The sequence below is a fragment of the Haliotis rubra genome, unplaced genomic scaffold (assembly GCF_003918875.1).
Source record: "Haliotis rubra isolate DU_JTF1 unplaced genomic scaffold, ASM391887v1 Scf600, whole genome shotgun sequence".
Classification (NCBI taxonomy): domain Eukaryota; kingdom Metazoa; phylum Mollusca; class Gastropoda; order Lepetellida; family Haliotidae; genus Haliotis; species Haliotis rubra.
The window spans coordinates 270669-287500 of record NW_025767303.1 but is presented as its reverse complement, the minus strand read 5'-3'; the positions used below and the strand labels follow the sequence as shown (position 1 = coordinate 287500).

The 16832-nt window shown below is 36.7% G+C and overlaps 1 protein-coding gene across 3 annotated transcripts in view; it reads right to left on the bottom strand.

Moving 5' to 3' along the window:
* LOC124255507 (hemicentin-1-like) overlaps nucleotides 1–16832 on the bottom strand; it is a 97914-nt gene that overhangs the window by 58781 nt on the left and 22301 nt on the right. For all 3 annotated transcript variants that reach the window (XM_046689442.1, XM_046689443.1, XM_046689444.1), the window contains exons 2-3: nucleotides 740–1030; nucleotides 1–213 (exon numbers count right to left, since the gene is read on the bottom strand). The exon at nucleotides 1–213 is cut by the window's left edge and continues 96 nt beyond it. In XM_046689442.1, coding sequence (XP_046545398.1) covers nucleotides 1–213; nucleotides 740–1030 — 504 coding nt within the window. The remainder of the gene's footprint in view (nucleotides 214–739; nucleotides 1031–16832) is intronic.

Sequence of the window (16832 nt, the reverse complement as noted above, 5' to 3'; positions counted from 1 at the left end):
CTAACACAATAGCTAAATGACTAGACGATACCCCCCCTATTGTCGGGGCTGGGTTATTTATAATATTGTCCAATTGAACTTGTCCATTTTTTAACCAACGAATTGTTGGGTTTGGGTTGCCTCCCCTTGATTTACACGTGAGGCCCAGGACTTGGTTCTCCCGGTAGGGATTTCCTGTGGCATTGGCCTCGATGCTTGGTGGATCCGGGGGCACTGGCAAAATAAAATACACATTTTCTGAATCCAAAAGCTTAAGAGAAATAGCTTAGGTAGAAATATTTTATGACAGTTTACATCAATTTACATTTGTTCAGGTCTTATTCAAATGTAAATGTTATACTTTTTTTTCTTTTCTTTTTATTTTGTAAAGTGTAAATGTTATATTTCACTGACCCTTAAACTTGACCCTTCAATCTCTACCTTCATCCTAGACCTTGACCCCTAAAGCTCAATACCTGACCTCTGACCTCTGACCTCTGACCCTGACCCTGACCCTGAGACGGCATTGCTCATGCTAAATTCTGTAATTTCTGAACATACTAAATAATGTTCAGGTACAACCTCCTAAGGTAAAAATTCTGAAAGTTTGTTTCAATATTTCAATACAAACAGGAATCTTTAGTTTTACACTCCTATGTAACTTATCCAAAAGAGTTCTCCTTATTCATTTCACCACAGACATAATAACATTTATTAAAATAAATAAAAAAATTAGTAAAACAATGACATTAATACTTACACAAAACTGTCAGATTTGCCGACTCAAGCCCGAGATCTTTCACATTGCATATAAATTGTCTATTATCTTCTTTTTTGATATTTGTTATAACTAGATTAAATTCTCCTTGAATGATGTAATTAGGTGGTGCATTGAAGCGATCGCGACCTTGGAACAAGATGTTGTAGGCGGAGTCATGCCAGATCACTGTCCTCTGTCCTCGTTCATTAATCTCACAATGGAACGTGACGTTGCCGCCGACTGCCACACTCTGACTCTGTGGCTTCCTCTTCCATGACAGTGCCGATATTGCTGCAAGAAACAATGTAAACATTATCATTCTGAAAAACAGAGTTATAACACTTCCATTTACACAGAGCTTAATCCATATCTAGAAAAGTCCATGATTTACGACACAGTTTACTGGCTGTTCTCACACACCACAAATATGCTCCATCGCTCCAACTCTTGCAGAAGACAAAACCTTGGAGATATATCAAGAAATTGCTGTACACATTGTACACAATCTTGGATCTGAACCTGCTTTGGTGTGCTGGGCAAGTACTTTCAACACAAGGCTACCCTACAGCCCCTTAAAACTACAAAAACCTTTCATCTGAGAATTGTGTTTTTCAGTGCCTTTGTTCTGACCTTTCATGAAATGAAGTCTGGCCAATCACCAACCTAGAACAGTTCACACAGACTTCTTTTTTGTTTTAACTGATGTTTTTCACCAAGTTGTGAAGACAATGTGTTAAAAGATATGTCTGTGAATCAACAGCTCATCAAAGCCTCCCGAGAAATTACCACATGCAAAGATGGCCATTAATCTACTTCTCCCTCCTCATACGTCACTGTGAACACGTTTGAAGCCCGTTCTCGCTTCCTAATGACAAAATAATAAGCAAATCCCTTAGTCAGCACCTCTTTATCACTTCCTAATCTAATAAAACTGCATTTTATTTCAAATGAGAATTTAATTGCATGTTAGTTTGGAGGCAATAAACACAATGAGCAAGGAACTTCTTCATGTTTCAAAGGTTGCTAAGATGTATTTAAATCTCATTTGGTTCATTTTTTCAATATATTGAACGAAATAATGTAAAACGTTTGCAATTGTTTAAAAACTATTCAAGTAATGACAAAACAATTCAATTATTCATTTTTTCACCCAATTTACAACCAATTTGCAAAAAATGTATAGAACACTTGCCAAGGTATGGCAGTGTGTTTAAACCCAAATCAAATTCTCTTGCTTTTATTTTGAGTTAATTGAAAAGTAATTATTTTTTTCCTTTTTTTAAAATACAGATCCTCCTTCTCGTGTTTATTACACATTCCACCTGTCCTTTCCCCTCATTTGATTCAAGTCCATGAGTTATCTCCCTTTGACCACGAAATATTTCAAATCTTCACCAAAACTTTCAATCTATCAAGGTAAGTGCTGAATTATCTAGAACTTCTCAACACCAAAACTATCTTAGAAGTTTCAGAATTGATAACTAGATTGAGAATTTTGTGAAAATAAAACACAGCTGTAAAACAAAATTGAATTTTGGACAAACGTATCCATCAAGTATGAAGATCAAAGTGCCACTGTTTGTTTAATGCCAGGCTGTTTAGTTTAACTTTGAAAAATAGTTTATGGTGATAAGTTTTGCTATTTTGAACCTCTGCAAGAAACAGTGAAATTAATGAATAATTCTGTGTTGTAATAAAACTGTCACTGCTTGTCATACATGCGCTGATCATCAGCCGGGAATATCCTATATCAAAAGACTTTAATAACTGTATATTTTTAATCATCAACACTGTATAAAATTCAATAACTAATCACCGATTTTAAGATGCTGTGGAGTGTAATATCACATGAAACTGAACTTACGATTGTCATATCAATAAAAAAACAAATCCGATTTGGGAAACTCTGACTGAAACCTCGCCCCAACATTTATCACATGACAAAATCTCCGAAAGCTGTAAAATCATAAAGATTTCAATCACAGACATTTTGATTGCTTCCTGCCTTCTGACCAAAGTGTGAAGATTCCTCAGAAATAATTATGATTACAACCAAAATCGGTCTGCGCCAAAGACGGATATTGTAGAAAAATATTAATTCATGTTGGTGTCCGTGAGTAAACACTTTTAGATGCTATGAGATCTGATGTTTATATTCGTTACCGTGGCGATGTAATTTGATTAGAAGTATTGACTTGGGAATTCACTGGAGATTCATTCATGGGTGATTCAGCCAGTCATGAAAGATACATTTTGCAGAATATCAGCGTGACGTTTATACCCTCAAAGCTGACTTGGAGCAAATTCAGAAAGTTTTGCACCTTGTATAAAAATTTATTTTTGCCATAACATTCAAATGTGCAATAGTAGACTATTTATAGGGCTTATTGCACGTCATCTTCCGACACCAGGAATCTCACTATTAGGATACCCATAGAGTTTACGACAGTATTTATGCCAGTATTTACAAAGTATTTTATGTAGCACAAACCCTCTCAGTCATTGCGCGCTACAAATATAGAGAGATTTTAGCAACAGAATTTATAACCATATTTTCATAGCAAACTGAAAAAGCAATAAATATTTTTCAGATGTATTATCAACACCTAACCAAAGAAAAATTGATTGTCTGTATTTCGCAAACACTGTTGATCGTTGCAAAAGAAATGCAGCGATTACCATTATATCAAATCTTTTCTCCATACAAAGTGTCCATTTCGCTACCAATTAGTCCCTGGGCCGATGAAGATGATGAATCGTAAAAACATCCACAATCCTAACAATCAGCTCGCTAACGATTGGACATCAATATCTGAACCGTCCATTATCAATAAAAGATTCCAGGATCAATTTATGGTTACTCATGCCAAGAAAATATGATTGCGCTCGCAAACATAAATAACTTGTCCTATAAAGACAGAGCTATTAATAACAAGGCTATCTGGTCAGATCACGTTCTTTGTAAATATTGTCGGAACCTACACAAGTTCATTATAGCTCCTTCCTTGGAGATCTGCCTTTGGTTAACATGACGTATCACCACCAATGGTTAATAACATGACGTATCACCACCAATGGTTAATAACATGACAAGAGCGTAATGTGGAAGTACGTGTGTATACTATAAACGATGTACTCACAATAAATGTTGCCCTCCATCAATCAAATTGAGTTCAAATCATACTTTTAAAGGCTTTTAAAAAGTCCATATAAGGTACATTTTGAATATCATATTGAAACATGGCCTGTTTTCCCCCAATATAATGAAATAAGAACATAATTATGCAGATGTCAATGTCATTGCCATTATATCACCAGAATGATATTGACCAACAATTATTACAACTTCCTTTTTTTACAAAGCACATGCATAATTAATCTCCACAACACCTAGGTCACATGACCATCACAGTGCGATCACATGACCTGTCCACGAATATTGTCATATTCACCACCTGCTGTAAAATAGGATTGATTTTCGAGGCTGAAGTATTGTTGATTTTGTCTATGATGTAATCCTTCGCATAATCATTATTAATAAGTGCCTTGCTTGTCAGATCTGTATATATCTGCAATCTGTTTCCATGACAACCAAAGATAAACATTAGTTTATACATCTGTTATCAGTAGACTTCAAAATCAATGCTATTTCTCAGGAAAATACACCTGAATACATAAGGAAAGAAAAGTATTGTGATCCTCACAAGAATATTTTCTAATTGTGTGTACAGTGATTAAAAACACTATAATTATGTGGAAAAAAGGAACTGATGTCTGTCTTTGAAAGAGTATTCCAGTTCTACCATGATGCGTCTGCTTACTGTGGGAGGACAGTCTGGTGATACGAGTATAGTATTGATAATGATCTTAAACAGGGGGAATCAGACATCCAAACACATGATGCTTCGATCAGAATCATATTCCTCCTCCATTCTTGAAAAGTGAATGTTTGGAATTTCTCCGACATATTTTCCTTCAGTCTAACTGGAAAAGTGCCTGGTTACAAGATAATGGATGTTGTCTCTTCGAAGGAATTCCATTTCTATAAAACTGACACCAATTCCAAAATAATTTGTTCCTTGACGTCACCTTCCCCTCGTATCGATATATTTCTACACAACCAAGACATTAAACAACATTATTCTTAAGAAATAGCATTAAAAGTCAAATTACTAAATGGTAATTCATGTAATTGATTCTTCTATAGTCTTCTCTACCTCTTGCTGTTTGCTCGGTTTACCCGTGTATCGTCACAATTTCCAGTCATGCTTATGAAACAAAAACCACACACTCATTTTCTCTTTCTCATGAATAACAAAACTTACAAAATTAACCAAGCAATTAATCAGATAATGACTATGAAATATATATGAAGTCTTTAAATTACAAAATCAATATATTCATACTATATTTCCTGAAAGTCCCTCTCTCATTTCTAAGCTAACGATACTATTTTCTGTCAACCCAAAATCTAAACCTAAACCTATGAGACTCTATTCAAAATTCAGCCGATTAAAATAATTTCTCAAGATATCAAATTAATTTCTCTAACACACATTAGTGGACAGATTAGTCCCAGAGTATAGAGTGTCCACGACTCGCTCAAATTTCTAAATGACTTCTGCCAGTTCTCATACAACACATGGTGTCCGCCACACACAGGTGTTTAGCGAGCGTTCTGTTGCATACACTATAGCCCACAGGCAATACTTAGGACATTCAATTCCTTTATCTTACTCAAATCAAATTTAGTCGCCACTGGATCGGCGACAAATATAAGTTTTCTTCTCATTAGTACCAAGTATAGACCAATGAAACGTGAGTTAAAACAGCTGCCCTGAGCTGCAAATGTCAGGTATCAGTATACTATTTCCTCACTTGCATCGTGGGTAAACTTGTTGCAGCGTAATAAATCATATGATGGGTCATTTCATAAATGAATTTACTGTAAATCCACACAAAAATGTCACTCGATATTTTTATTTAGTTGTCGTTTAACAACACAGTCACCGATGTTCCTGCTACATATCAGTGACAAGTAAATAATCCAGTTTGGACCAGGCAATCCAGTGACTGATATAGTGAGCATCAATCATCGCAGCCCACCATTGTACAATGTAACATGTAGGCTCAAATGGTACGAACTTGTCCATCTGCAAGGAATTAACTTGTCTTTTCCTACAAGCAGGTTTTGATACGTATTTAAACCCTGAACTCCACAAAAACATATATTTTTCTCTTAGGTGTAACGTCTAATTATAACCACAAGTTGAGTTTCACATTACAAAATCAATTTTTTTTAAACTATTGCAAATAACACAAGAATTAAACGAAAGGTTTGCATATTTGTGATGATGTTGTATAACGTATATTCAGTCGAACACGACACATACAGGACAACAATGTATATAATCATACAGTATGAATCATCCTGCCATTGTTTGTTTGGAACGTCGACAGCTGTGCAACAGCATCAGTCTTCACTGAAATTAATGACATTTATTTTAACAGGTCACATGCATCAGACAAGACTGATATGTAGCAATACACCAGGTTGGTCTTTGCTTCTCTGTAATCTGGGTAAATGACTTGATTGATTGATATACATTCCATTTGGAGAAACCCTGCAAAATGTTACCTTCCCTTTCAAGCTAGAACATTTCTAAACACTTTCCCAAAATACAAATTACTTTGTCAATAAGTGATCAATGACTGTGCGTTACGCACTTAATGACAAGTAGGAGCCTGGCCGACTTTAGAATCTGTTTGAAAAAATACATTCTCCTTCAGAAGTCGCACTAAAATTGAAAAGATTGTCATATGTCACTGATTTTGAAGCCAATGGGTGTTAAGTACTTATTTTGCAAAGCCATCTGTTTGATTCAAGGAATTCTGGTCTTCACCGATTATTTTGAGTTTACTTCAGGAATAAGGTATGATTATTTTCTCGTTTATAATAGCAATACTAGCCATTATATTTCTACATATCAAGACTTTGTTATTATGTTTTTTGTACATTTCCTTGATATTTCTAATTTAATTATTTGTCAATTTTCAAATTCTGTTACCAACAGAATTACCCTTTAAATATACTTCAAATCAGCTGCAGTAACATGAAGTACTATCACATAATATTCCAAACTTCCACATATTTCATTATTCACAATATAAGAAGGGAAGTCGAAATTTTGATATTGTTTAAGTCTGTCATTATTTTGAACTGTTCAAGGCCTTGATCAATGGCGCTGTATGGCGACATGGTGACTCTCCGGGGGGGATCAGGTACCTGGATCTGACATTGAAAATATAATATGCAGAGGAACATCAATAGCATCGGCCTGATACAGATCTAGTTTCTTGCCACGCTGCTAGAGTACGCTACTTGAGTGTACCATCAATGTCCTTTATCGCAGGTCAAGAAAGGTCAAGGCTGAATGTGAACAAATGCCAAGCTGTTTTAGTTATCATACACTTATACGTCTGAAGGGTCCTCTTTGGGAGTTTGGATATCTAAGATCGGTACTGCATGTCTGTGTGCATTACAAAAACAACACCAATCAAGACTTCATCAAAATGATACTGCTGTTCATGTTTCTGTTTGTTGAAGATGAACACTTCAGAAAGATATCCAAGATACTTAAGACATGGACTAACTTATAATCTGTGAAATCTTGTATTACTCAATACATTTCTCTCCTCTAAAATCTAAAAGGCTTTTTGACATTACTGACATTACTAACAGCATTTATTACACCACAATGTCCGTTAACAACAATAATGAATTATTCAGCATATCCTTCAACAACATAGAAGCATTTTGCTGTCTTCTGAATTTTTTTATGTCCAATTTTTAGAAGGAGTTTGCACTTATGAAAGTTTATGCACGTAATGCCTTTCGAGAACTTCTATCTGAACTGTATGCTTTCTTCCAAATGTATCATAACAATCTAGAAAACGCTGACCATCAAATAAATAAAAAAGTAACAGTAGCTTTCCCATCGCATGTCCAACTGTGGCATACGTTATCACGTGAAGACAAACACGCTTTCACACGCTGAACAACAGGTGAATATATCCGACTTCTGACATAATCAACAGATTTGACCTGAGAATATATCCATGTTGTCATGAAACTCTGACAATATCTCACATGCTAAACAACATCATCGCAACTCAACATGCCACGCAGCTATAACACTCAAATTTCACTTGACCAAATTTCCAACGTGTTCAAAATCAGTCCCACCCAATTCCTACCTCGGCACAAGAACACCTCTAATTAGTTTCAACATGAAAGACTTCCACAGCTGCTTATACGCCTAATGAGACTCACGAGCGTTGTGATGCAATTCCGACAATATTTCAGCTGTCAAAACGTTCATTCAGTCCACGCTGTGTTCCACCCCTTGGCTCCCGTCCCGTAACAGAGCCCATCTTTGTGATGGTGGCTCTGTGTCATTATAAGCCTTTCTTGTTGTGAGGTCATTTCGATGGCAATCACTGGGTACTGACCTTGGGTGCAGGTAATAATACTATCATGACACAATGGTCATTATTTTGTGGTTAGGTAGCTCACTAACGACATCTATTGTCCCCAGTAGGAAGTCTCCCTTTATTTAGGATAGTATAGTGTTCTCACCAATACCTTGAGTGACATGGATTCCATCAAGGGTTTCACAACATGAACTAAAAATGAGTTCACTTTGTTAAGCCGTGGACATATACATGTCAACACACACCAGATACAATGCTTCTTGAAACAGACTTGTAGACTTGTGTCTGTGGATTCCTTCAACAATATCATGAACAAATCCTGAACTTTTTATAAGTATTGCTTGTTAAGAAGGACAACTTTACATGTACCGTATATTATCGTAGTTAAGCCGACCCCATAGATAAGACGACCCCCAAACTTGACCCTTAAAATCAGTGTCAAAATGGTACGTTTCGTGCATAAGCCGACCCCCGCGATGGGGTCCTAATCGTGGCAAACACAGACCACAGACAACTGGCAGTTATCAATAATCATAATTTTGGTCCACATTATTCAAAGAATTCACAATCATATTGCGTCTACTCACGCATCGAAATGAAGTGTAGTTGACAGAAAATGGATAATATATTACACTAAGGATGTTTATTTCTTGCTACATAACATTCATATTGGTAAATTCAATTCAAATACAGTTTTCTATTCTATTCATATTTTTCATAAGTATGTCTTTCACTTTTAAATTATTATTACAAATCATGACTAACTTATGGATACTTATTACAGGAAAGGTTAATTTACTTATTTTCACACTTAAGTATTGCTTTCTAGTTGTTAAGAATTTGTTTATACATATCAGGCCAAGAACAAAATAGATAATTTTAACAATCATTTCTTCACCAATATTTTAATTGTAAACTACAGTTTTCATAAACATTGTCATTTTCAACATGTATAAATATTCCAATTACACGGATACAATGATTTCTTTACATATATATTTACTTCATACACGAAACCGGATATACCACTAAATATTATAATATTCCTGATCCTGTATATTCATGAACCAATTATTCAAAATCTACTAAACAAACTATCCTATCTCAATCCAGTATTGTTCATTTCATGACTGACTACCCCCTGTTGCCAGCTAATCTACGTTGATATCATGTCAATTTCTTGTCAATCAATAGGCTAGGACAGCCAACAAACCATGCTTGAGTTCCCATAGAATAATACCCATATCTATATGGGTGACATCACCCTTAATATATGGCCATTTATGTCTATTGAAGGCCTATGTCATTAGTGTCACTACATTAAGGGTGGAACACATGGTAGTCTATCTAACCATCAACATGTTCGTATCTGCATTGACAATTAACTTCTTGTAGATTTGAAAACTTTTCAGTAAACACATCATTGATCAAGATGGGTTTAATTTTTCAAAGGATGTATTTTGAATTTATAGAATCAGTAGAATATTAAAGAAAAACTAATCTTTAACTAAAGACTAACCATTTCCCTGAGATATCTTTTGTGATACTATGGTATTTGTTTTAAACGACATAAAGTTTGAAGCATGATAAAGTATAAAGCCTTGCAAACTAAACTAATTGTTGAGTGAGTGAGTGAGTTAATATTTAACGTCACATCGGCAATATTTCAGCCATATCGTGACGAGCAACTAATTGTTGATGATCTAAGCACAAATTGGTGTACTCTGGAGCGGAGCAGCCATGTTCCATACTGACCAAGCATCAAAGAAATTAGTAGCCCACAGCCATTGTGACCAAGCAATACACATTTAGTCTGCCTCACCTGAATATACCAGTTTAAAGAAAACCCCGACTCAATTAATGGCAAAATGGAGATAATGATCACGCTCAAGATTGTTTTTGTCTGTCTGCCTGTCTGCCTGCCTGTACTAGTCTACACTCAAGAAAAGGGTAATTTTCTCCCCCACTGAGATACCACAGCGGATACAACAGACACAGAGCATACCGACTCCAAGACAATGCTCATGCTATCAGCCCCTGGTTTATATAGCCAACTGGTTCACTTACAGCCCCATCTGGAACACTGCTGCGTAAACATTCACATTCTACCTCAATAAAAATATCTTCCTTCCATTTTTATTTTCCTAAACATATTTAGTCTGCTATGAATCCATCTAACTGAAATGTATTTTCGGAGAACATCAACACAACACTGAACACAAAGCTGGAGGAAGTTTAGGATTTCCCTCCAAAGCCAGTAGCACATTACCTTTGAAAATCAATTATTCTCTTCCTCTGTTGCAATTTTCCTGTCATGCGTATGAGATTATTAAAATTGATTAATGATGGGTTGGACTGAGCCTTTAAGGAGATACCGCGAACTCATTGTTCGCTTGATGTACACCACTGAAAATAAGATTTCTTTTTTCATTTTCATTCAGTTTCATTTCATCTTTTAATACCCCTCCACTTAAAAGTAATCTGGTTAGCTGGGTAATGTGTCCGAAGTGCATGTTTTGTATGGATATTGACTTGAATTGGAGTAGTCTATTTGAACAAGCATTAACACTATTTGTGATACAGAATGAAGGATTATAGAAAAACTTTAGACTCAAAACTTTGCTGTGTCCAATCTTGATGACTTAAAGGAATAACTGACTCACCAACTAACACAAGTGTTTCGAGCTATCGACCGGTTTGGTTATCAATAGACAGACGTGGAACACACATGAACCAAAACCTTTTATATTTTTCTGAAGAGTGGGTGAGTGAGTTTAGTTTTACACTGCTTTTAGCAATATTCCAGCAATATCACGGCGGGGGACACCAGAAATGGGCTTCACACATTGTACCCATGTGGGGAATCGAACCCGGGTGTTCGGTGTGATGAGCTAACACATTAACCACTAGGCTAATCCACCTCCCCCCTTAATCTTAAGATACCTCTGCTTGAAACAAAGTCTAACTGTACACTGTCTTAAACATGTGTTTACGATCACTATCAGACGGTGATGATACCAGGTGCTCAAAACACGGCATATACAAATAAATATCATTCTTAACTTTTATATGCAATTAGCACAAACACAACTGAAGTAACATTTCATGAAAATTTCACAATGACTATTTCATCAAATCTACAGAAATATATTTGAAGAAGTTTTCATCTTTTACACAGACCGATCTTCCAAAGACAACAACAAAACACCTGTAACGAGAAACAAGGTGTGGTGGGCAGGTATTACAAACATGGCTACTTCTGAAGGGATGCAGTGGCATCATGTCAAAGGTGGAGTCTCTGTCCTACTTGCATGCAATCCCATTAATCAACAGTTAATTACAGCTAATTACATTTTAATGACCAGGGAAATCATGTACAGCGTTTATGAAAGAAAATCATTATGTCATGAATAAACCATGAAGATTAGGCACTGCTGCTATTGTCCCAGTAATGGAATAGGCCATATTCTATTTTTTAAATCTATTAAAGGTAGAGGCTGTATTTTTGAAGATCGATCATTAATTCTTTAAAAAGGCTAAATATGTGAAAAAGTCACAATTAGATTTCTCCTAATGAAATGACAAGATTACCCACATGATGGTACATGATCACTAGCATGATATCACAAAACCGATATCACCTGCAGTCTTTAGTGGACGAAAGACATCAAACATTTCTAAATGTACACAATTCACATGTTTCAAGTTATGAATCAGAAACAAGTTGTACTGAAACACCTATGACAGTCTCCCGACTGCGATGACTATTGTCGACAAGTAGACAGCATGATAGACAAGTATACTGCATGATAGACAAGTAGACAGCATGATACAGCATGATAGACAAGTAGACAGCATGATAGACAAGTAGACAGCATGATAGACAAGTAGACAGCATGATACAGCATGATAGACAAGTAGACAGCATGATAGACAAGTAGACAGCATGATAGACAAGTAGACAGCATGATAGACAAGTAGACAGCATGATAGACAAGTAGACAGCATGATTGGCAAGTAGACAGCATGATAGACAAGTAGAGAGCATGATAGACAAGTAGACAGCATGATAGACAAGTAGAGAGCATGATAGACAAGTAGACAGCATGATAGACAAGTAGACAGCATGATAGACAAGTAGACAGCATGATAGACAAATATGTAGTGAGTGGAAGGATTTGTTGTCATGTTTGTCGTTAAATTGTCTTTATATGATACTAAAGAATTCTGAGAAGAGATCGGGACATGGCATTGCAATAGAGGCCTCTGTGGTACCAGGAACAATGAGATGACAAGCACCTGCACTTGCTTCATTGGACTGACTGACTGAGTTTGGTTTTACGCCGCTTTTAGCAATATTCCAGCAACATCACGGAGGGGACACCAGAAATGGGCTTCACACATTGTGCCCATGTGGGGATTCGAACCCGGGTCTTCGGCGTGGCAAGCCAACGCTTTAACCACTAGGCTACCCCACCGCCCCTTGCTCCATTGGAAACCCTACAGGATAAGGGACAGAGATAGGGGATAAACACCTATGCAGAACATCATTAACAGACACATTCTTAACTGAAATTTTGACTTAACTTTATGTAGAAATCAGAATGACTAAACATTTCCAAGTTTAACTAGGTCATAAACCATTGACAGCTTTACTGTCATAACAAGGTTGCTAGCTAACCAACCTCTGTTAGAAATACCTGGATAATATATAAGCTTCAGGTAATATAAGTTTCAGGTAATGTATAAGGTTCAGGTAATATATACGTTTCAGGTAATATATAAGTATCAGGTAATATGTATGCTTCAGGTAATATATAAGGTTCAGGTAATACATACGTTTCAGGTAATATATAAGCTTCAGGTAATATATAAGCTTCAGGTAATATGTATGTTTCAGGTAATATATACGTTTCAGGTAATATATAAGTTTCAGGTAATATGTAAGCTTCAGATAATATATAACCTTCAGGTTATATATATGTTTCAGGTAATATATGTTTCAGGTAATGTAAAGTTTCAGGTAATATAAGCTTCAGGTAATATATGTTTCAGGTAATGTAAAGTTTCAGGTAATATATAAGCTTCATGGAAATATATACATTTCAGGTTATATATAAGCTTCAGGTAATAAATAAGTTTCAGGTAATAAATAAGCTTCAGGTAATATATAAGCTTCAGGTAATAAATAAGTTTCAGGTAATATATAAGCTTCAGGTAATAAATAAGTTTCAGGTAAGATATAAGCTTCAGGTAATATATAAGCTTCAGGTAATAAATAAGTTTCAGGTAATATATAAGCTTCAGGTAATAAATAAGCTTCAGGTCATATTGTCCTGACAGGTCGTGTCCTGGAGATCCAGGCGATGGAATGATGCAGGTGAAACTAGGCCATATGTAATGGACAACCGGTCACCAGCAATGTACACGAGTTGACGTACATTTCACAGGTAACACAGGTAACATGGAGCCAGGTAGCCTATTTCCCAGACTGCCTTGTCAATAGCAATCACATCACTCCCGCTAACCTCCCTCCTAACGATGTCATGGCTGGACACAGGGTTCGTTCCCACTCATTGACGGAGACAGAAATCCTGGAGAGACGATAATAGCCACTACCTACGTTAATTTCAAAAGTACCGAAGATGGAGTCCCTTAATAGATAATTTTTTTCTGGGTGAGTGAATCCATTTTAAGATTTGACAGAATGTAAATATAAGAATATGAATTACTTGTGTTGCTTGAGCTTTCTTCATTTTGATAATTGATTCCTGTTGTTGGCCTGTCATTTAGATGTGACGAATGTTTGCTTTACCTGGGGAGAAAGTTCAGACTTGCCAGAGTGACAGGGCTGGTTTGAGGATACAATGGAGTCCTCGTACACCAAAGTGAAACAACGATATTATTTTAACTTTGAGGACAAGAGTGAATTATCAGGATGAGATAGACGATACCTGCTGTTCTTGTCTCAGGACTTGGACATTAACACATTTGTTTCTTAATGGCTTCAGCTCAGCTGAATGAAGGCTAGATGAACATTGAGTGAGTGAGTGAGTGAGTGAGTGAGTGAGTGAGTGAGTGAGTGAGTGAGTGAGTGAGTGAGTCTCTGTAAGGTAGTTGAAAAGTACATAGTTACAGCCAGTGAGATCAAGCTAACATAGTCTTACTTTACATAGGAATACTTAACTCGCATTTTTATGTGGCAACGATCATTACAATCCACCCATATTTGCTTATTGTGAAATACGGCTTGTCATTAAATAATTCTTAAAAGTACGAGACGTTTAATGTTCCTGAGTACACAACACTGAAGTGTGTTCCAGATCTCATTATCTCAGCACTAAAGAACCCCTTATAAATTCATAAATCAGGCTGGTAAACAATCGCTGTGATAAAATGGGTAGCAACTCACCCTAGTGTCACAATGTCTCCTAATACATCTTTCAAATGAACAACACCATGAAATGGGAATAACGGCCATGGAAGGCGCTGAAAACACTTACAAGAAATGTTTTGAACGCCTGTCACATACGACAAGTCTGTCGAACATCTATCACTCAGGAATATGACTTGACAGGCTATTCTCTTCTTAATAACTTGTAAACATTATTTTAATATTCTGACAAGTGTCATGATAAAAAATATCTCACTACAAAAGGTAGTATGAAATTGATGAGATATCACGGGTCATTTAGCCTGAGAGTGAAATGTATGTGTTATGGACGACAATGGGATATTGATTGAAAAGAAGAAACCACCTGATCATGGTCAGTGTCTTGACTGAGGTGGTTGTCCCAGGTTTTCTAAATACGACGACATGGGTGTATTGACGTGTTTGTTTGAGGGCTTCGGACAACAACGTAGTTGTGTTGCTGCACAGGTTGCTGCGCTGTGCGTCTCCGGACGTTATCGATATCCTGCTTTTTCAACACACCTGTTTCAAGTAGAGGGATATTCTCATGCTGGGAGAATATCCATGTATTATTCATAAGGGTTGTCAGGAAACTTGCTTTTATTGCACCTCAATATGCAAATTTATAGCATTGATTGAATGACCATGTCTTCTGTGTTTGTGCTTTGTTTCCTCATGACCTCATGTTATACGGGAAAGAAAAGAACATCATCATTATGACCGTTGATGCCACATCCAACCATCTGCCCACAGACCCCAGCCACTGTCTGACCCACCCCACATCACCTACCCCAACTGCCACTAGCCCACCCACCCCACCGTCACAGCCAACCCACCCCACCGTCACAGCCCACCCACCCCACACCAAGTACCACACTTTCCTGTCAAGTCGTGCACTCACCTTAAAAACCAATTCCTATTTTCTTCCTACCAGTGAGAACAACTACCCTCCTCAGTCACAACACCGAAATCCCTCACACCACACTCCTGACAAAACCCAATCCACAAACCCTCTGTCAACCTGATCCCCTACAAACCTAAACTCCAAAATTCATCTATGCCTAAACCCACTCTCCTCCAAACCTACAACCAATCTCCTCCAACACCTATAACCAATCTCCTCCAAGCCTAATCCCAATCAATTTCAACTCAATTCCCTACCCTCATCCAAAGCTAAATCCCAATCCCCTTCATCTCCTCCAAAATCATAAGTAAACTGTCCTTTGAAAGCAACATAAACACTTACCCTCAACCAACATTAATTTCAAAACTGCTAAAAATGGAGACACTGTTACCCATCGTGTTACAAAATATAAAACACAAACAAAATAATACCTTCATCCATCCAGAGTCTATTTTAATTCGATCAAATTGACCGATAAGCCACCAAGCTTTCATTAATGTTAAGCCGACCTTCGCCAATGTCTAATCTACCTGGTATTATTGCTCCCTGTAACATCTGCCGGGACGTGCACACCGAGAACCATTTGACAGACACGGTAAATAAATAATGCCTAGTTTTTTCTCTCTAAAAGACCTTTAATTCAGTCGGTCTGACAGTTCTGTTATGAATATTATAAACATTAACAACACCTGTGATGGAACGAGCTGTCTTCGTGGTTACCATGGAAACACGATTCCATTTAAATTCATTATGGCATTCACAGTCACGGGACACCAAGCTTCATCATGTTCAGATCCAAATCATTTATCAATCATATTTCTCAGCAAATATGATGCTGAATTTCTTTTGTCAAAATTCTTTACAAATCAAGTTCATAGACCATTAACAAAATAATAACATATGTATAACTAGAACACTACATTTCCGTGTGTCATGCTCACGATTTTTAACTAAAGGATAAAATTTTTTTAATGAATAGACATTTGAAAAAATTGACTATACCAATTCTGTGCTTCCTGCGGAAGTCTTTAACTGCACCTGTTTATCAAAACCTCATTCTCATTTTTACACTTAATCATCAGTGTTCAAACTTCATCAAATCAGAAACGTACGTGCTGAGGAAAAAGACCTACGTCTTGACCATGACTTTCTTGGACAATGGCCATTCTCATCAAATGGTTGTCACATGTATACTAAAAGCTTGGCCATAAACAAACACACAGAAATCTCCCACACAAATTGTCCCCCAGTCTCTTTACATCCATACATGTGCTGCCAACCTT